The sequence below is a fragment of the Leucopleurus acutus genome, assembly GCF_964270905.1.
Source record: "Leucopleurus acutus genome assembly, chromosome: 7".
NCBI classification, from domain to species: Eukaryota; Metazoa; Chordata; class Mammalia; order Artiodactyla; family Delphinidae; genus Leucopleurus; species Leucopleurus acutus.
The window spans coordinates 8,637,539-8,659,975 of NC_139150.1; the positions used below are offsets into that span (position 1 = coordinate 8,637,539).

General features: G+C 46.3%; 1 protein-coding gene across 1 annotated transcript in view; it reads right to left on the reverse strand.

Moving 5' to 3' along the window:
- Nucleotides 1-22,437, reverse strand: part of RALGPS1 (Ral GEF with PH domain and SH3 binding motif 1) — a gene marked incomplete at its 3' end in the record, with an annotated part of 264,029 nt that overhangs the window by 157,568 nt on the left and 84,024 nt on the right. The window contains exons 6-7 of the mRNA XM_082842036.1: nucleotides 13,574-13,663; nucleotides 10,815-10,907 (exon numbers count right to left, since the gene is read on the reverse strand). Coding sequence (XP_082698162.1) covers nucleotides 10,815-10,907; nucleotides 13,574-13,663 — 183 coding nt within the window. The remainder of the gene's footprint in view (nucleotides 1-10,814; nucleotides 10,908-13,573; nucleotides 13,664-22,437) is intronic.

Below are 22,437 nucleotides of genomic sequence, written 5' to 3' on the forward strand. Positions count from 1 at the left end.
GGCCCAGCCCCAGGTTTGTGAATCAAGATCCCACAAGCCACCTGGGGTGGCAAAAATCACAGCAGTAACAAAGTAAAAAATAAAATTAGACTAGGAAACTAACATATATGTTAGGAAAAATAGAAAAATTAAAATATAGATGAATCAACAACCAGAAGGTACATCAGTACCACAACAGTAAAAAAGAGGAGGAGAGAAAAGAGAAAGAAAAAAAGGGGGGAGGCCTTGACTGTGGAGGGCGGGGCTTAAGCAAGGGTGAGGTTTGTGTGGTGGGCAGGGGCAATGCTCAGGACCCACAGGGCTGGAAAAGGCCCTGGGGGCTGTGGGGGTGGAGCTTAGGCTCAAGGAACAGAAGGAGCCCAGGCGTGCCCCTCACCCCTGGTCTCAGAGGGCAGGGGACCTCACCTGGGAGCCCAGTAGGCTTCCTGAGCTCGAGTGGGTGGGGCAAACGCCCTCCACTCCTCTCCCAGAGGGCCCCTCCTGCCTGCCTCTCCTGATCTCCCCAGCCTCAGGGGCGCCGATCCTATCTGGCCTCCACTTCTCCTGCCCCCTCAGTCCCCCTACATCCTACCAGTTCACTTTGGGCTTCCTCCCATCTCCTTGGGCGTCAGAGTCCCCCACCAGCGGCCGGCAGGTGCCCTAGTTGTGGGGAGATGCTAACTCCGTGTCTTCCCACATGGCCACCTTGGCCTGGCAAAGTATGTTTTTGACCTGGCCATTCTGGATACTGTGGACATGTGATGACCAATTTGACTGCTTATTCTACTTTTCCGAATATTTCAACTCAACTTGCCAACAGGGTGCCAATCACAAGCAGCTAAGCATGAACAGTGAATACAAATCAAAGGGGAAAGAATGAGTTGATTGTGGCTGTGTTTGAACAGGAAATTCCTCTGGCCAGCTTTTGCATCTCTGCCGCACGTGACTTGGGGTTCTGGGTGGCTATGTTGCTGGTGGCAGCGGATGCTCCACTGGCCACAGCTGAAAGGTTTATGGTTTGTTTTCTAGTGTCAGGAAGTAGGTGTGAAGTAGGTATGAAACCTTTTGATATTTGCTGCCATTGCCCAAATGCCTCTACTATGTCCTTTGTACTCTGCAAGAATCTCCCTACCCGAGGGATTTCATCAAGTGCCACATTCCCAAATGCAAGTTTTCCTCAAAAACACCCATGGAGACAAACCAAAAACTGTCTCTCTCATCCAAGCTCGGTATCTTCCCTAACTCTAAGGGATCGCTGAAATCCAGGGTTAAAAATTCAAATGACAGTTTAAAATAGACTGACAAAATATTCATTATTATAAAACTAGAGGTAGTGTAATGAATGCTAAAATGATGGATTAAAAAGAGCAGCAGCAAAATGGTTATATCATGCATCAAAAAGAATAAAATACCTGGGAATAATTCTACCTAAGGAGGAAAAAAACCTGTACTCTGAAAACTGTAAGACGCTGATGAAAGAAACTGAAGACAATACAAACAGATGGAAAGATATACCGCATTCTTGGACTGGAAGAATCAATATTGTTAAAATGACCATACAACCCAAGGCAATCTACAGATTCAATGCAATCCCTATCAAATTGCCAATGGCATTTTTCACAGAATTAGAGCAAAAAAGTTTTTTAATTTGTATGGAAACACAAAAGACCCCAAATAGGCAAAACAATCTTGAGAAAGAAGAACAAAGCTGGAGGAATCACACTCCCTGACTGCAGACTATACTACAAAGCTACAGTAATCAAAAGAGTATGGTACTGTCACAAAACAGACATATAGAACAGGATAGAAAGCCCAGAAATAAACCCACACACTTATGGGCAATTAATTAATCTATGACAAAGGAGGCAAGAATATACAATATAGAAAAGATAGTCTCTTCAATAAGTGGTACTGGGAAAACTGGACAGCTACATGTAAAAGAATGAAATTAGAACATTCTCTAACACCATATACAAAAATAAACTCAAAATGGATTAAAGACCTAAATATAAGACCAGATACTATAAAACTCCTAGAGGAAAACAGAGGCAGAACACTCTTTGACATAAATCACCACAATATTTTTTTAGCTCCATCTCCTAGAGTAATGGAAATAAAAACAAAAATAAACAAGTGGGACCAAATTAAACTTAAAGCTTTTGCACAGCAAAGGAAACCATAAACAAAATAAAACTGACTGACAAGGGATTAATTTCCAAAATATACAAACAGCTCATACAGTTTAATATCAAAAAAACAAACAACCCAATCAAAAAATAGGCAGAAGACCTAAATAGACATTTCTCCAAAGAAGACATACAGATGGCCAACGGGCACATGAAAAGATGCTCAATATCGCTAATTATTAGAGAAATGAAAACCAAAACTACAATGAGGTATCACCTCACACCAGTCAGAATGGCCATCATTAAAGTCTACAGGGCTTCCCTGGTGGCACAGTGGTTGAGAGTCCGCCTGCTGATGCAGGGGACACGGGTTAGTGTCCCAGTCCGGGAAGATCCCACATGCCGTGGAGCAGCTAGGCCTGTGAGCCATGGCCGCTGAGCCTGCGTGTCCAGAGCCTGTGCTCCGCAACGGGAGAGGCCACAACAGTGAGAGGCCCACGTACCACAAAAAAAAAAAAGTCTACAAATAATAAATGCTGGAGAGGGTGTGGAAAAAAAGCAAAACCTCCTACACTGTTGGTGGGAATGTAAACTGGTGCAGCCACTTTGGAGAACAGTACGGAGCCTCTTAAAAAAACTAAAAATAGAGTTGCCATATGATCCAGCAATCCTACTCCTGGGCATACACCCAGACAAAACTCTAATTTGAAAAGATACATGCACCCACTCTGTTCATAGAAGCACTACTTACAATTGCCAAGACAGGGAAGCATCCTAAGTGTCCATCGACAGATGAATGGACAAAGAAGATGTGGTACATATATACAATGGAATACTACTCAGCCATAAAAAGAATGAAATAATGCCAGTTGCAGCAACATGGATGGATCTAGAGATTATAACACTAAGTAAGCCAGAAAGAGAAAGACGAATATATGATACCACTTATATGTGGAATCTAAAAAAATGATACAAATGAACTTATTTACAAAACAGAAACAGATTCACGGACATGGAAAACATACTCATGGTTACCAAAGGGGATAGGGTGGTGGGGTGGTGGCGGGGAGAAAAAAAGAAAAAGAAAAAAGTCTCATAGTGCAATTTCATGTTAACTTGTTCACTAATTATACAACAAAATTGCTGGAAGGACTTCCCTGGTGGCGCACTGGTTAAGAATCCACCTGCCAATGCAGGGGACACAGGTTTGGGCCCTGGCCCAGGAAGATACCACACGCCACGGAGCAACTAAGCCCGTGTGCCACAACTATTGAGCCTGTGTGTCACAGCTACTGAAGCCCGTGCTCCACAACAAAAGAAGCCACCACAGTGAGAAGCCCGCACACCACAACAAAGAGTAGACCCCATTTGCTACAACTAGAGAAAGCCCGCACACAGCAACGAAGACCCAACGCAGCCAAAAATTAATTAATTAATTTTTAAAAAATAAATAAAATTGCTGGAATAATTTTTTTTTAAAGAAAAAAAAAAAACAGTTACATCAGAGAGTCCTGTTCTGGAGGAGTGGTGAGTACAGACACACCCCCAGCCCAGCAAAGGGTGGGGGAGTGCTAAAAATTGTCCTTAATCAGGGAAGTGAAAACACCAGAGCTATGTCGTAGGGTGATCACTCCATGGGTGGTGTGAGGAAGACAGTAAGACCAGAAGCAAGGAAACTCGCTAAAAGATGATGATGTTACCAGGTCATAAATCAGACGGCCTGGCTTACAGTGATGGCAGCCTCTGCCAGCCCATTTGAAAATAGTCAAGAAAAGTTGAAAATAATAATAATAATAACAACAACAACAGCGGCAGCAGCAGCAGCAGTCAATACTTATCTAACCCTTACTATGTGCCAGGCATGGTTCTAAACATTTTTTCATATATTTACTCATTTAATCCTTACCATAAGAGGCAGGTCCAAGGCTGAGCCTGGGAGTCCACACTCTTAATCTGCAAGGGACACTGCCCCTCATTTCTTGGCCTGTGGTCCCCATACCAATTCAGGTCGCGTGTACTGAGACCCAACAGCTACCTGAGGTACAGGCTGGGGCGACAGTTTCTCACAGGGACTTTTTCCCTTGGGGCTTCCCCAGGCTGAGCAGAGATTTTCTGACGAGGGACACTTGCTGGCTCTCTGATTCCTGTGAGTAGCTGAATTCCAGCCCCCCAAGTGCAGACATTGGAACCCCAGCCCCCCGCCAGCTGCAAAGGTCTCCACACAGCGCCTTCTCTGAACTCTGCTCGCCGTGCTGACTCTGAGAGCATTCTTTATTTCTAGCACATGGTGACTTCCCTTTCTTGGCTTCTGGTTCGCTTTGCTTCTTGATTTTTAATTTGGTTTATCTGTGTTTGTGTGTTTGAAGCAGGCAGTTGGGAGGGAGGGGCTTTCCCCCTCATCACCCTGTCTACCATATTGCCTCAAAGTCCAAAAAGTCTGCTCAGAGAGTCTCCTGGCACTCACGATCACTTCCTGGAAGCAAACTTTGATTTCAGACACGCCAAGGGTGAGCTGTCAAAGGAACACAGGAGCAGAGGGCTCCGTGGAGCAGGCATAGGAACGTGGGCCTGGGGCTCCAGAGACAGCTGGGGTGAGAGCAAGGAGGCAGCCACCACCGGGGCACAGAGGACATGGATGAAGCTCTCCAAGCTGGGGAGAGTCCCACAGGACAGGAATCGGACTGGGGAAGGTGAGAGCTGGGTCAGAGCCTTGTAGCACACTTACAGCCAGTGGGTAAGAGGGACAAAAGCAGTCAGGGAGGAGCCAGCTGTCAGAACAGCGGGAAGGGAATAAGCCAAGCAAAGAGAGAGTTTTCAAGAAGGGGGTGACAAAAGTTGTGGCAAAGTCAAGGAAGAGGAGGGTGCAAATATCCACAGAACTCATAATTCTGAGAAACAGTGCAGGCAGGGCTGCCAAGGAATGACTGGGGGATGAGTAATCAGAGTCTGCAAATGTCAGTTTCCTCTGCCTTCCCTCCCCCACCTCACCTCCCACCTGAGACAGGCAGCCCATGCCCGTCACCACTTTCTCAACAACATTAGAGGGGCCACTGGGGCCCACATCAGACACAGGGGAGGAGAGGCACTTCCCGCATGAAAGACTAAAATCCAAAATACGTGACGCCACACATCTGCCTTCCTGGGATATTTGCTCAATGACCCTGTGCCCCCAGATGCCTGAAGTGAGAGCCCTGCTCCCAGGAGGGTTCCCCTTCCAGGCCGCCACCCTGCACACCAGGCCGCCTGACCCACCGGCTGTGACTTCCTCCCTACCAAGCTCTTCAGTTTTCACTTTGCTGCTGCAGATGAGTCAAACTCTCTGGATGAATTCAGTAGGAAAGAGCAAATCATGATAGGAGCGTGCACAGAGCAAGCAGAGAGAGAGAGAGAGAGAGAGTGTGTGTGTGTGTGTGTGTGTGTGTGTGTGTGTGTGTGCCTGCGTGTGTGTATGTGTGTACACATGATGTATAGCATACAACTGTAATTAATGAGCGAATCGCCCATAGTCAGGCATTCCATACCCCCCAGGTCACTCCTCTATAAGTCAGCCTCCTCTTGGGACCACCCTGATCAGAGAAAAGTTTTCACCCTCTTGCCAGCTGCTCAGGCCCCAAACCTAGGGATCGTCCTCCAGTCTCTTCCTTTCTTCATCTCCGACATCCTATCCAGCATAAATCCTGCCACCTCTGTCTTCAGAATGCCTCCCCTTTCAGCCTCCTTCTCTCCATGTCCACTGCCACCTCCCCGATGCTAGCCAGCATCACCTCACTCCTGGATTCTGCCCTAACCCTCTAACCTGGCCTCATTTCCACTCCGGCCCCCCTGCAATCCCAATCTGCTATTCACATAGTAGCAACACTAATTAAAAGAACAAAAACAACTCTAAAGCAGATCATGTCTGTCTCCTGTTTAAAACCCTTCACTGCCCTCAGAATAGAACCTAACTCCTCTCTGGGCTGAGCCCTTCCCAGACGGCCCCGCCACCCGTCCATAGCACCCTCACAATCTCCCCCAGGCCTGCTGCGCTCCAGCCACACTGGCCTTGGAGTTTCTTCCACCGTGGCCTCTGCACTGGCTGTGCCCTCATCTTGGCCTGGCCGGCTCCCTCTTGTCACTCAGGTCTCAGACAGGCCTTCCCTGAACACCCAGTCAGTCCCTATCGCATCCTCCTCTTTTGGTCTCCGGCATCACTTTTATTCCTATCTGACAGCCCTTGGTTCGTGACTTCATGCATTCAACAAACATTTATTGACCACTTCTTGCACCATCCAGACTAGGCACATGTTTATTCTCCCACAAAAACATGTCTGTCTCCCCTGGATAACATAAAAGCCCATGAAGACAAGGGCCCTGACCATAGCCTCGGGGTCTGGCATGGAGCAGGCGAGGAGGTGTTCAATAAATATTTGATTTGCAGAATGAATAAGAGCCACACAGTATCTGTGCTCAGGAAATCAGAATTGGCCGATAGGACTTCTTGCTTAGGTCTCATGGCTTTGAGGCAGCCAATATTCCAAAGCGGGCCCAGTGTTGGGATAAATCAGACCCTATCTGCATTTTTCCAGGCCAGCAGAAGGGGACTCCCTCCCTGATTGTGCATCTAGCCAGCATTTATTATGGGCCTACTATGTGCGAGCCTATGTGCGAGGTCAGCCTCTGCCCTGTCCCAGCTCACCCAGCTGCTGGTACTCAGCAGCCAGCCATGGACAGGCCGACAGGCTGCCCTGCCTACCAGCTAATGACCAGCTGGCCCTCACTGAAGGCCATCCATAGTGAAACCACGCAGCAGGTCTCTTCCCACACCTGTGACCCCCTTCCATCCAGGTTTCCCAGATATCCAGGGTTTCAATGCAACCCCAGTGACTGCAATCAGGGAGCTGGTCATACACTGTCCCCAGGGGCCTGTGTGCCAGCCTCACTTCTCCAGCCCCACTTCCCAAGCAGTGTGTGTGCCTGCTTTTCCCTGCCCTGTGCCCAGCCTGATTCCAACATCAGGTTCCATCATAGACAAGTCATCAAGCAAATGGCCAAGAACATGGACTACGTGTCCATCAAGGCAAAGCTACATCACATCGGCTCTGGCACTCATCAGCTCCATGATCTGAGACAGGTCACTACAACTCCTGGAACCTCAGTTTCCTTCTCTGCAAAACGAAGACTATTAAAGTTCTGACCTTTGGGGCTGCTACGGCTGGTGGACCTGCTCCTCCCTGCTCTGCAGGGTCATGAGATTTCACCAGTCCCAGATCAAGGGACAAGTCGGGGGAGGGGAAGCAGCAATTTTTTGGCAGCGTTTCAGTGGCTAATCTCATTACTGGGAAAAGAAGTAGCAAAAGGACACAATTCAGCACAACAAACATATACAATTCAAACGACCAGTGTAAACTCAGTCGTTTGGGATATGGAGAAAAAAAATCAGACTGCACCAAGAAGGAAGGTGATCAAAGAGGGAGGCAGACCTGTAAACAAAACTGCAGAGTAGATGCCCTCTGTGCTCTGTCACAACAGGTGTAGAGAGAGTGTCAGGAATATAGTGGCATCGTCGATTCTGCTGGGCTGGGGGGATTTGGATGAAGGAGAAAGATGGCGAGTTTGGCCCCCACCATTTCCCAAGTGCTCTGCACCAATCACTGTCCTTGGACTAACAGGACAGGTGGGCGAAAGGGGAGAGTCTGGTCTGAAACAGGCTGAATGGTGGGTTTACCCAGAACAAACAGCTCCCCACACACGACCTCGGAGACGTCATGCTGAATCCACACGGTGTGTATCACCTCCTCTCTCCCTGACACAGCCTTTGGCAGTTGCCATTCTTATCTCCCAGGATGCTGCATCTCCCCATCTTTTGCCTTGCTAAGTGGCCCTCTGTAACCAAGGAAATAGTCCTGGCTCTCAGCCCTTAGGAGGCAATGGGAGATTTCTCAGAAAAAGAACAGTTGTCGTTTCCCTGGGTCCCCCGTCCTTTGGTGACGTGTAACCGCAGCTTCCTGTCCTCTCCCTGGCTCCCACCAGCTAGATGCCAAGGTCAGCGGCCAATCCCAGGGGACCAGCGGAGCAGCGGAAGCCATGGACTAACCAAGGAGTAAGTGGCCAAAAGGCAGCCTTCAAGGCCTGGCTGCAGCTCTCTGGCTCTCTGGCTGTGTGTCCCCTCCCTGGGGCCCTCCTCTGACTTCCCTTCCCCAGATCAAGGGACAAGCAGGGAGAGGGAAAACAGTTCTTTTCTGGCAACATTTCTGTGGCTAAGCTCACTACCAGAAATTAATGGCAAAAGAAGGGTGCACTTCAGAGGCCAGCAGCCAGGCCAGCAGCAGCCACAGCCAGAACAGAGGCTCAACGGCCTGGGCAGCACCCAGAGTCTGCTGACGTCACCCTTAAAGTTCCTGTTAGAGCACTGTGTATAGAGGAGACAAAACAATAAACAGGCCTGCTCTCTTGTTTTGACTGACAAGGCATCACTGGAACTGTCCTTGTTGAGCTCCATGGGGTGGGTAAGCGCAGGGACTCCGGAGCCAGACTGCTCCGGTTTGATTCCCGCTCTGCCTCTTAGCTGGGGAACCCTGCATAAGTCATCCCACCTCTCTGTGCCTCCTCTTGACGGGGGGTAGCTGTCAAGAAGAAATGAGGTGACTTCCCGGGTGGCGCAGTGGTTCAGACTTTGCGCTCCCAATGCAGGGGGCTCAGATGTGATCCCTGCTCAGGGAACTAGATCCCACAGGCATGCTGCAACTAAGAGTTCATGTGCCACAACTAAGGAGCTGGTGAGCTGCAGCTAAGGAGCCCGCCCCCGCGACTAAGACCTGGCACAACCAAATAAATAAGTAAATAAATAAATAAATTTATTTTTTTAAAAAAAAGAGGAAATGAGTTAATACAGGGAAAGCTTTTAGAGCAGCGCCTGGCAAATCTGTAAGGAAGAACAGCTGACCCACGTAGCCTGGAAGGGAGTTAGGTAAGGAAGCTCATGCTTTCAAACGGGTCCTGGGTGGATATTTCATTCCAGGCTCTCTGAGGAGCTGTGGGAGATTTATCTTCATTGCAGCAAAGACCCACCAATGGCAGTGATGATCCGGCCACCCTGGCACAGGACTCTGCCGAGCCACATGGAGCAGTCCTGGATGTTGTTCTGGCCCAATGCTGCCCCACCATCCTGGGCAAGGCACAGCATCCTGAGGAGAACGCTGGCCAAAGCTCCATGGATGGGCCCTGCCCATCCCTGAGTGGGTGGCATCTCTGTGCAGGCCCCTCATGCTGACTCCCTGCTGCCCTCACTGACCGTGCCACTTATGGGGTCACCGAGAGTCCCTGTGTTACTGACAGTAAGGTCTGTGTACCGTGAGATTCATCATTCCTTCTTCTGGGCCCACACAGAGCTCCCAGCAGTCCAAGAAACAATAGCAGCACCTAAATGATGGAAAATTCATTTGAAAAAGAATCTCCAAGCAACTTTTGAAAAAAGCGTCATGGCTCAGATGGACTCAGGGAATCACAGGGCTGGCAGCAACCACAGAGACCAGTGGCTTCCAAACTTGCTTTGACCTCCAAAGCCACTGCTCAACTGAAGTTCACCCAGAAGCTCAGGACATAAAACTGATGCAAACAGAGCTGCTCTGGCAGAAACCGTGCTCTGGAGGTCTGCTTGGTGCCCTCCGTCCTCTCCCCCAGCCCCTGCTGGCCCCAAGTCAGTTCCAAAGAACCCCTGGGCTCCACAAAGCACTAACGGAGAACCACAGATCCAGGCCAACCTCCCTAAGTAGATAAGAGGAGACGAGTCCCACAGAATCACTCTGCACAGACGGTGCCTGAATGCAGACCCAGTCTTTTGACTCCAGGCTAAAACCTCTCACTCCACTTTGCTATGGCTTGATCTATGGAAAATTGCAATTTAAAGAAACAAGGCTCACTTCTGACAACCTACAACATAATCCCTAAGTATTTTAAAGGCCCCTGAACTAGCCAAGTCTGAAACAGAGCCCAGCCCCGCAGACTGGCAGAAAGAAGTTCGGAAGTGAGTTAGTTGCAGAAGCACAGCTGACAACTCCATACAGTTTCCTTCAGTTCTGTGGGACATAAACAGGTCTTGAAAGGCTTGGGCTGTGTGGCTGTGAGAGACCCCAGACCAGGCGGGCCAGGAGGTGAATGCTAATGAGTGATGGAAATAGCAATGACTTCCCCCGTCAGGCGCGGTGCCAAGCTAAGGAGGATAAAGAGGTCTGAGATATTTTTAAAGTATTTTTACAGCAGAAAACTTTCCTACAGACTCAATTATATAACTGTCAGACTCCACCTCTGGGCTGAAATTATCCATGGCCTTCAGGAAAAAAAAATTATTTTTCCCTACATGAGGGTCACAGGTTCCTCCAAAGAAACTCTTAGCTGCACAGCCAGCAGCCTAGCGCAACTGCAAGGCTTCCCAGGGGCAGTTTGAAGAGGAGGGCAGAAGTCATGCCACTGACCCCGCCATCATACATGATGTTGTCAGGTCCAGAAGGGTCCCCGGCCACGCTGGCTTCCTCACAGTTTCCCTGTCCCAAAACGAGGCTGAGGTCACTGAAGGAGAGAGAGTGGCCAGGGGACACTTCATTAACCCACAGTCATCCTCCGTCGTTGGCAAAGGGCAGACTGAGAAAGGCTTCTGGGGCTTAAGGAATGGAGAACTTCACCAAAGAAAGGACAGCCCAAACCAAAGGAACAGACTTAGGAAGATTAACTTACAGCCCAGGTTTTTGTCAGCCTGAAGATGGGTGCACTTTGTAATGCTGACACCACAGACATGAGAGAATGAAGGTTGTTGAGTTCTAGAAGTTTCTGAAAAGAAAAAAAGATATGGAATAGATTATTTTGCTGCTATAAACAACAGAACAAAAACATGTTCAAGTGTTACCAAATACTGTCATATTTATGAAATTCAATTACACTTAAAAATATCTCATGTAGAAAATACAGTTCTAGGAAGTTCACAGAAACCATATGCTCTTTTTCTTTCAGATTGTCAAAAGGTGAGTCTGCATCTAAAACATTTGCAAAATTCCATAAGCTGACTAGTCTGGCTGCTGGACAGAAACATGGCTCGGGATGAGGTTTGATAATGTCCTTTCTGTTCTTTTTTTAGATGAATCTGAACTGTCCCAGCAGGCCTTTGTAAACTGAAACCTCCGCTGTGCCAACAACATCAACATGGGTCTACTGAGATTACCTTCACACCCGGAAGCAGGAGGCTGGGGAAAGATGTTATCAATCTGCACGATCTCCTCAGCTGGGAGCACGGAGCTCCAGCTTCCCAGCCACTTGACCATGCTTCTCTGAACCAGGCCCCAAATTAGTGAGAACATTTGGATTTAATTCCATCTCAGACAAGTTCCTTACCACAGAGGGCAACAGAAGGAGACACAGGTGAGGGTGAGCGCAGAAAAATGTAATTGCTCTGCTCTTGGTTTTATGCTGAGGGAAACCTGCCAACAGGACCCGGGTCCCACTTCTCACTCCCAGGAGTCGGTGAAAGTTGTGTAGCCGGCAGGCTCCACGGAACCAAGAGGCCTGGTTCTAACCCGGGTTCCCACTACTGGTGTGTCCTGTGGCAAGTTACCTAAGCCTTCTGAGCCTCGACATCTTCATATTTAAAATGAGGAAGGTAATCACAGCACCTCTGCTGCGTGGGATGGTGCACATAAACTGCTAGACCAGTGCCTGGCACCCAGGAGAGCGGGCAGTGTGGCGTGGGCTGCTTGTTCTTTGTCAGGAAGACTTGTCCCCAACCCCACCCCACCTGCATGTTCCCACGGCAGCCTGTGCATTTCCTCAGCCCACCGGACTGTATTTGCTTGCACTTGCCCCTCTCTCACCCTGGACTGTGTGTTCCCTGAGAGCCGGGATGAAGCAGTGTCTACATCATATCCCTAGGACCTAGTACAGCACAGAGCAGGCCTTAGTAAAATGAACAAATCCACGAAAAGCCCTTATGCCTAGTCCTCACGGCTCTGTTCCTACCTGGAGATTTCTCCCTTACCACACAAGTTAATACTGCATTTCATACATCTCGTAATATTCCCTAATCGTTTGCTATGTGTAATAATAGATTCTGAGTGAGCTGAATTTCATCCTTTGTATCTGAATGGCTATGCCTGTCACAGAATTTTTTTTAGAGGTGAAGGTTCTCTGGGAGATTATCTAATCCACCCCTTTCCCATTTTATAGATGGGAAACCAAGGCCCAGAGAAAGGAGGAGGCTCGAACAATAACATACCCAGGGCACAGCGCCAGCGTGATGATCCACCATCGGAAGATGGCAGAGCTTAAGGAGGAATTGTTTTGGATCCCTTGGGTAGGGACTGGAAACTTCCAAACTGAAAGCACCAGATGGGCTGGAACTTCATCCCACTTTCTCTTGTGGCCCAGCACGAACTCACCGAGAGCAACAAGTATCATTATGCCCAGCAACAGTTCCAGGCACTTCAGAATGCACAGGACGTAAAAGTGTCCATGCCCCTAACATACTTAGAGCTGGATGAACACAACCTTGCTGTGAGGGGCAGCAGAGCAGCTCTCCTGAAGGCAGAGAGACACGCTCCGACTGACCATGGGGCCTGGGCGTGGACACCCACCTCTCTAAGCCTCCCCTTCCTCCTCCGGAAATGGGATAATAATAATGTCATCTTCAAATGAAATCATTTCTGTAAAGCAGCAGCTATGGCACCTGGCCAGAGAGGGGCCGCAGTGAAGGTGAGCTGGCCTAGGACCTCGGTGGGAAGACAACGTGCACACACAAAGCGGGCAGTAAACAGACAGGACGGTGCTCCGCTGAGTCAGGTGAGCCCCGTGGTGGGGAGCAGTGGGCTGGGAGGGGCTGGCAGGACTGTGTAAGAGATGAGAGTGGTCCAGGAAGGCCCGTGGGATCACAGCCTGGGCTGGCAGAGATGAGGGAAGAGGAGGGGCAAGTGGGGTAAAGACGTGAGCCTGGTGCCCAATAACCGGCAAGGACCAACCCTACCAGGGCAGACCCAGGGGGTGGGGTCGGGGCAGCAGGGCCCGGGCCTCAAGTGCAAGATGGGGTGGGGTGAGCTCTGCTGACCGCGAATAAACTGTGCAGGATGTGATGGTGTCACAACCTCCGATGCTGACTAAAAGCCATCAACCCCCGGCACTGGCTAAATCTGAATAGGAGGATGAATGGATTCCAGAGGTAGCCACTGGGGCCTCGTGGAGAGTCTGTGAAAGGCCAGCTACAAAGAATGGTTGGCTGCCAAAACCACAGGGCGGAGGGCACCTGCCTGTGCATGCACAGGGGCTGGGAGGCCCAGCAAGCAGCCAGGCTGGTCCCACAGCTGCCTCTGCCTGGGGAAGCTGGGCCAGAGCCCCGTGTCTGAACCCTGCCCAGCTAATCCAGAGCAAATCGGCACCCAAAGTACCAAGGAAACACCTTTTTGCGACAAAAAAGAAAGGAAAGGAAGGGGAAAAGTAATAATAAAACAGCTTACCTTGGCTATTTTCACAAAATGGCTCAGGATTTCTGCCCTTATTTTTAAAGTCTGTGCTGTTAGAATTTCTCGTACAACCCAAAAACTGACCTGTAGAGTCAAACACAGACACACACACAGACACAGACACACACAGACACACACACACACACAGACACACACACACACAGACACACACACACACACACACACCAGAAAAGTTGTTAAATGCCGGACCAACCAAGTTACCCCGCCCACTACTTCTATGGGATTTCTAAGAGGTTGGGAGACTGACAGAGCAAATCCTAGGGTTGCAGGAGGTTGAGGGTTCCTTTATGACACCCAACCCTACAAGTGGGTCCCATGCCGTCAGCACCAGCTCTCCAACATGCATAGTGGTGCTGTGAGAAATAAGTACTCCCATCATTAGCCAGGGGACTTACTGGGCCTCCATCGACATATGGGTCTCCCTAAAGGTGCTTCAGGAAATTTTGAGATGTATCAGACAGGATTTCTGCTCAGAAGGATCCCAGTTATGGGGAGATGGATGGATGGATGGATGGACGGATGGACAAATGGCCAGACAAAGGGATATGCATGCTGGCAGTACCACCTATGAGATCCATATCTCCAGCCAGACCCAAGGCAAGAAGGACTCACCTATATTTGCACAATTACAACAAATTTCATTTTCTAGGAGAGGTTTGCCCAATAATTTAAGTGATACAAAAACATCTCTTAAAGTTCTGTAAAGCAATGCAGGTAAAAGGGCATGTTTTTCTGGAGACAGCATATGCCAAAAGGATATACTGGTACTTTTCGTTCAGAATATCACTCACACTTGACCATCCTCGAGCCCCTGAGTCCTTTGGTGGGAACAAGAAAGTCATCCATCAGTGTCTAGTTGACTCACACGATGCCTCAATGAAACAAGAGGAGCTTCATGCTGAGAAACACTGGGCAGTGGTTTGCTTTCCTGTTTATGTTTCATGACTATAACAACAGCTCTATGTGAAACACGGATGCCCAAGAGTGCAATGACAGCACCGCAAAGAAAGGAGGAGAGATGGGCAGAGAATGGGGGAGACGTGGAATGAAAAGGAAGGTTAAGCATCTAAAACCTCTAAATTTTACAAAGACTAAAAGAGTTAAGGATAGTCCAGAGTTATCAAAGCATGTTTACTGCTGCAACCAAATGTCTTCCCTTTACTGAAATACTGTCACTTTTCAATGAGAAAACAAGAAAAAATTAAATCACCAAGAATCAAAATTTGGCTTCTTATATTAAGCAGGAATATTATAGAAAAGTCTTCTCTGTGTAATTATCTGTGGTTGCCTCCAGGACGTGCCTGGGTTTCCATAGAATCATTTTTTCCAAGGAATTGCCTAAAATTAAGTTCAGACTCAAATGTTACTAGCCAGTTATGGAAGAAAGATTTTCCATATAGCAAGATTTTTTCTAGGTGATATGCCCATAAACCTTATATTTTAATACATGCACACTTTTATGTCACATAAATCTCAAGTGTGATAGTTTATATGTATAATTTAATAGATTCTTATGTGTCAAAAAAAATCACACCTATTTAAAGCATAATTATGGAACGTGGCAGAGTTGACTCAGGTGGTGTTCAGAGGCAACTCTGGATCAGTTCACTTCAGCAGACTTTCACGAAGCCCTTACTGTGTGCTCCAGGCACTGCGAGTCCAGACCTGTTAGTCCAGAAATCACTGTATTAAAAGGCAGCTGATGATCATGGCCATCAAACAAGTTCAAACCAAGTGAACTGGAGTATGGGGGAGATAATGAGAAAAGAAGGCTTCCTAGAGGAGGTGGGCCTTGAAAGATGGGTAGACCCTCAACAGGTGAGGAGACCAGGGAGAGCTGAGCGGGTGAACAGGACTGGTGTTGAAGGTGCCCCGTGGGGTTGGGGCAGGAGGGAGGCTGAACTTAGAAGGGAAGGGGGTCTGGAGAAACAAGGGGACACTATGCTGCGCAAGGAGAGTTCCAGAGGCTTCTGAGCACAGGAGTGACAGGCTAGACCCTTCTGCAGGAGCAGGGACATCCATCAAGAAGCTGAGGCGATGGTCTAAGTGAGAGACGGGAGGCCTGAGCGAGGGCAGTGTTGAAGGAGATGGAGGAAAGGGGCAGAGGAGAGAGACATTACAAAGGGAGAATCAGCATGGTTTTAAACTGTTTTAATTGTTTTTTAACTACAAAATTTAAGAGAAGCTTAATGTAGAAAACAAAGGGACAGAGATAAGCACAAGAGACAGAAGTCATTTGCAAGCTCGTTCTCACATACAGACCCCTGATAAACACTGTGGTATGTGTCCTTCTTGGAACATATGTTTGTCATGTCTCAGAACATATGTCTGTCTAGTCATAGAACATGTTTCTCTTTTTCAGTTAAATTGGTATATATTAATCATACTATCACAAGAATTTTTATAAATATGTAAGAATATCAACATATTTTTAGCAGCTGCCAAGCATTTCATCTCAGGGATGTCTCCTCATTAAGGAACCTCCTACTGTTGGGTAGCTTATTTCGAATTACTTTGTTGTGATAGACAATGCTGTGGTGAACATATTTATACATATATCTTTATACATTTTTAATTAAGGTCTGAGGATAAATTCCTGTAAGGTAGAGTGAATAAAAGTATGTGTACCTTTTTTCAAAAGTATATATTTAAAAACTTGGCTTCCAAAAGTTTTATTTGTTGATCCATAAAAATTGGAGCAGGCTAATACCAGTTATTACAGCTCTTTTTTTCTTTACTAACTTAGTGGACAAACTAATGTCTCACTGTTTCTATTTTACATTTCTTTCATGACTCCTCAGTTAACATATTTTTGCACGTTTTTTAAGTTTTTTGTTGCAAATATTTATAGGCCGTTTGTATTATTTGCCTGTGAAGTACGTGTTCAGGTCCTTCATCCACCTTTCTATTGGGACACCTGTCCTCTGACTCTTGATTACTAAAAGGGGTTTATATTAAAGAGAATACATTACCCCTTTGTGAGTCATACAGTGTGCCAAGAGTGTGGAGAAACTGATACTCATACACTGTTTGCAGGGGTATAAATTCACAGGACCATTTTGAAGAACCACTTGAATATATCTTTCAAGCTGTTAAAAGTTATATTCTCCCTGGAATATTTATCTTACAAAAATACAGAAATGCAGAGTGATATACATACAAGGGTTCACTGAAGCACTGTTTATAAAGCAAATGAATATGCCCATCAATAGGGAACTGGTTGCATAAATAATACTATCACCTCAAACTTTGGAAGGAAGTCGCTATGGAAGGAAGGAGGCAGTTGTGCTCCACCTTCTTGAGGGCAAAATATCCACATAGATTATTTGGAATTCTTCTGCATAGGAGGTTTGTCTAGTCTCCCCCATTTATTTATTCCATCATTTGTTTACATCAGAATGGACTCATGGATACTTTGGGGTTTTGATCCAATACTATGTTATTTATTTCCTTACTCAAATTGTTCCAGCTTTGGCCACTGAGAGCTGGCTTCGACATGCCCCCAGCATTGTTTGGTTGGTTTGTATGAGCACCTCCTTACTTTCTGGAACTACAAGATGCTACCGCCTCATCCTGTACATTTCTTGTCCCACTCCGAAACCAGCCATTTCTCCAAGGAGCCTTGGTTCCTTTTTTTAAAAATATTTTATTTATTTATTTACTTATTTATTTTGGCTGCGCCGGCTGGGTCTTAGTTGCAGCATGCGGGATCTTCGTTGCAGCATGCGGACTTCTTAGCTGTGGCATGCATGTGGGATCTAGTTCCCCGACCAGGCATCCAACCAGGGATCGAACCCGGGCCCCTGCATTGGGAGCACAGAGTCTTACCCACTGGACCAGCAGGGAAGTGCCCCCTGGTTCCTTTTATTAGATAATGGTATTAGAAACCAAGATCTGGGAGCTACGTGTGCTCATGCTACTTAGGTATCACTGTTTCTAGGTCCTCTCAGATGCAGAGCAGGGAAGTGTGTGTGTGTGTGTGTGTGTGTGTGTGTGTGTGTGTGTGTGTGTGTGTGTACCCTAACTCTTGTATATATACATACCTATAAATATTTCTATATGTAACCATCTGTATCTATATTAAGCTAAATATGACTTCCTACTAATGTCTCCACCTCCAATCCATTACCATATGGATCACTCTAGCCTCCTCTTGCTTGTCTACAACTTTCCACTCCAACAGGTGAGAGAAACCTGGGTCCCACCATCTGCCACCCATTTCCTTAATTGTTCAATTCCAGTGTTCATGCATAATGGCTCCAGAATTGTTACCCATCCGCCCTTGGGAAACAACTTGATCAGAGTACAGTGCTTATATACAGTTCCTTTTGTCTTTAGTCTTTCAGGCTCCCTCATTTCCAAAGTTACTTAGGCCAGCACCTTTTCCCCTCACCCTTCTCAGGGAGGTTGTTTCATACATTTATAATCCAGTTAGGTTCGCTTGTTATGTTCTACATTCCATCCTAGGACCCCTTAATCTCCACAATGATTAAAATTTGCATAGTTAGCACTAAGGGGTTTACTCTTAGTGCTGTAAAGTTCTAAGGGTTTTCACAAATGCACAGTGGCATGTATCCAACATTATAGTATCATACGGAATAGTTTCACCACCCTGAAAAATCCCCTGTTCTTCACCTACTCAAAGCTCTCCCCTTCTCACACCTCTGGCAGCCACTCATTTGTTTACCGTCTCTATAATTTTAGCTTTCCAGAATTTTTTTCAGCATTTTCCAGAACGTCAAAAAAAAAATGGGGGAGGTAATCACACTTATGTTGCCTTTGCAGACTGGTTTCTTTCACTTAGCAATATGTATTTAAGATTCATCCATGTCTTTATATGGCTTGATGGCTTATTCTATTTTTTTTTTCCGATGAAGACTATTCCATTGTATGAATTTACCAGTTTGCCTATCCTTTCACCTATTGAAGGACATCCTAGTTACTTTCAGTATTTGACTATTATAAATAAAGCTGCTATAAATATTTGTGTGCTATTTGTGTATCTGTGTGTGTGTGTGAATATGTGTATGTGTGTAGATGTAAGATTTCAAATAAACTGGATAAATATTGAGGAGTTCAATTGCTGGATCGCACCATTTTTCATTCCCACCTGCAACAAATGAGAGTTTGTGTTGCTCCAATTACTTGCCAACAATTGGTATTGTCAGGTTTCGTGAGGTTTTTTGTTTGTTTGTTTTGGGTTGTTTTTTTGTTTGTTTTTTAGCCATTCTAATAGGTGCATAGTGTTTGCATTTCCCTGATGGCAAATAATGCTGAGCATCTTTTCACGTTTATTTGCCCTTGGTTACATCTTTTTGGTAAAGTACTTACTCAGATATTTGGCCTGTTTTTTTTTTTTTTTTGGCTGTGTTGGGTCTTTGTTGCTATGCGCGGGCTTTCTCTAGTTGTGGCAAGCGGGGCTACTCTTCATTGCAGTGCATGGGCTTCTCATTGGGGTGGCTTCTCTTGTTGCAGAGCACAGGCTCTAGGTGCACGGGCTTCAGTAGTTGCAGCGTGTCGGCTCAGTAGTTGCAGCGTTCGGGCTCAGTAGTTGTGGCTCGTGGACTCTAGAGCACAGGCTCAGTGGTTGTGGCGCATGGGCTTAGTTGCTCCGCAGCATGTGGGATCTTCCTGGACCAGGGATCGAACCCATGTCCCCTGCATTGGCAGGTGGATTCTTAACCACTGCACCACTAGGGAAGTCCCTGGCCTGTTTTTTAATTGGGTTGTTTTCTTTTTTCAAGATTTTTTTTTTTTTTGATGTGGACCATTTTTAAGGTCTTTATTGAATTTGTTACAATATTGCTTCTGTTTTATGTTTTGTTTTTTCTGGCCACAAGGCATGTGGGATCTTAGCTCCCAGACCAAGGATCAAATCTGTACCCCCTGCATTGGAAGGCAAAGTCATAACCACTGGACCGCCAGGGAAGTCCCTAACTGGGTTGTTTTCTTATTGTTAAGTATTAAGAATATACTTTGGATTCAAGTCTTTTATCAGATATGTGTTTTGCAAATATTTTTCCCAGTCTGTGCTTTGTCTTTTAATTCTCTTAAAAATGTCTTTTGCAGAATAGAAGATTTTAATTTTAATGAAGTCCAACTTACCAATTTTTTCTTTCATGGATTGTGCTTTGGTGTTATATCTAATAACTCATCACCAAAGGTCATGTAGGGTTTTCTTCTGCGTTTTCTTTTAAAAGTTTTATAGTTTTGTCTTTTACATTTAGGTCTGTGATCAATTTTGAGTTAATTTTTATGAAAGGCCTAAACTCTTGTGTCTAGGTTCATTTTTTCACGTACACAAAAACAGTTCCAATTGTTCCAGCACCATTTGTTGAAGAAATTACTCTTTCTCCACTGAATGCCCTCATGCATTTGTCAAAGGTCAGTTGACTATATTTGTCTGGGTCTATTTCTGGGCTCTCTGTTCTGTTTCATAATCCTAGGCGTCTATTCTTTTGCCAATACCAAGCTGTCTTGATTATTATAGCTTTACAATCAGTCTTGAAATCAGGTAGAGTGAGTCCTCCAACTTCATTCTTTTTCAGTATTGTGCTGGTTATCCTACATCTTTAGCCTTTTCCATATAAACTTTAGAATCAGTTTGCTGATATTTATAAAACAGCTTGCTGGGATTTCAATTAGGATTGAATTGAATCTATAGATCAAGCTGGGAAGAACTGACATCTTAATAACGAGTCTTCTAATACATGAAGATGGAATACCTCTCTATTTCAATCTACTTTGATTTCTTTCATCAGTGTTTTATAGTTTTCCACATACAGAACCTGTACATACTTTGTTAGATTTATACCTAAGTATTTCTCGAGTATGTGTGTGCTACTGTAAATGGTGTTTTTTTAAAAATTTTCAAGTTCCAATTCTTCATTGCTGGTATATAGGGAAGCTTTCATATATTGATCTTGTGCCCTGCAACCTTGCTATACTCCCTTATTAGTTCCAGGAGCTTTAAAAATAGATTTCTTTGAGATTTTCTGTATAGACCATCATGTCATCTGTGAATAAAGACAGTTTTATTTCTTCCTGAAGCAACACAAACTTTCACTCTTTGCTGGTGGGAATGCAAAATGGTACAGACGCGATCCAGCAACTGTACTCCTAGATATTTACCCAGTTTATTTGAAGTCTTATGTCCACACCAAAAAAAACCCAGCATGCATATGTTTATAGCAGTTTTACTCATAATCATCAAAAACTGTAAGTCCTTCAGAAGGTGAATGGATAGACTAGTAAATCCATACAATGAGCAGTACTCATAAAAAAGCCATCAAGCCATATAAAGACATGGATGAATCTTAAATGCATATGGCTAAGTGAAAAGACAGTCAGAAAAGGCTACATATATATGAGTCCCTGCCTTCCTCTCCATAGCAAACCCTGCCTTATTCCTTGGGTAACATCAACATCACTGTGAACGACCATGGTCACTTCAGCAACTGTTACACACCTATCACTCCAGTCACCCCCTTCTCCAAATTACCCAGGACTGCGCTGCATCAGAAACCTGAAGTTCCAGTCTCGGGCCACAACCTTTAACCTTCTAATCCTCACCTGCTCCTTGACCCCAGCCCCACTGCTGTGCCCATCCTTCCCTCTCACCACGCCTTGGAGTCCTTGGTGGCCCTTTTCCTCTTGAGCAGATGGATCCCCTATCATTTGTCACTTCAGCCCCTTCTTAGCCAGTACTTTTAGGTCCCTTGCCCCATGGTCCTTCAAAAAATCTGCTTTGCTCATCATGGATGGATCCAACCACTTGCCTTCCTGTGCCCCTCTCTTTAGGCTGCAAAGTGCAACTAGAGAAAACCAGCTACCCTCATGCCCTGGGGCTACTTTAAAAGCCACAACCTCTATTTCCAGCGGCTCTGCCCACAAGTCTTCCTATATTTCCATAGTCAACCTTCTCTTTCCCCTGGAGTGGTTTTTTCAAGCTCCCCCCAAACCCCTCAAGCTTTCCTCCTGCTTCCCTGCCTTCACCTCCTGTTTCACTGAGGAAAGAGGAGCCGTGAACCTTCTTGCACCACACCTGCAAGCAGACCTGTGTCTGTATCTTTCCTTTCTGCAGACTCGCCTTTTACGATGAAGAGGTCCCAGGCCTCGGCCTCTCCCACCTTCGCTGGGACTTCACTTCATTATGTATTCCCTCTCTCTCCTCATCTTTAATTTTTCCCGGTGTACTGGCTCTTTCCATTCAAAATATGTACACCCCCAAGGCTCTTTCTGCTGAAAAGAAAAGAGGAATATTAACACCTCCCTGAACGTCTTCAACCCCTCCAGCTACCCGCTTCTTCTCATCTTTCTCCTTAGAGCCACTGTTCAAGCATCGCCTACACCTGCTCTCTCCATTTCCTCACATCTACCGCTCAAGCTGCTACAGCCCAGCTTCCATTTCACACCCCCGCAAAACAGCTCCTGCTGAGCCTAGCACCGCCGTGCTGCTAAACATAAAAGACTCTTTTTTTAGTCCTTTTAAATGACCCATTCTGTAGCATCCCGTTATCCTTGAGACACTGATTTCCAAGACACCAGCCTTTCTGGGTGTTCTTCTCGTGCCCAGGCTGCTCTTTCTCAGCCCCTTCTCCTCTGCCCTTCCCATAAGCCCTAAGGCTCTCACGTGGGCCTCTGTTGCTCCCTGGGCAATCTCATCTACTCCTGCGGCTTCGAATGCAGGTGACTGCAATATCTGCATCTTCAAGCTGGATCTTTCCCCTGACTCCCAGAGGCAAATACCCAATTACCTGCTGCATGGTTGAGCTCACACGCCCAGACCTCTCTCCTCTCCGTCATCTCCCCTCTCACAACTGCTCCTCCTCCTCTGC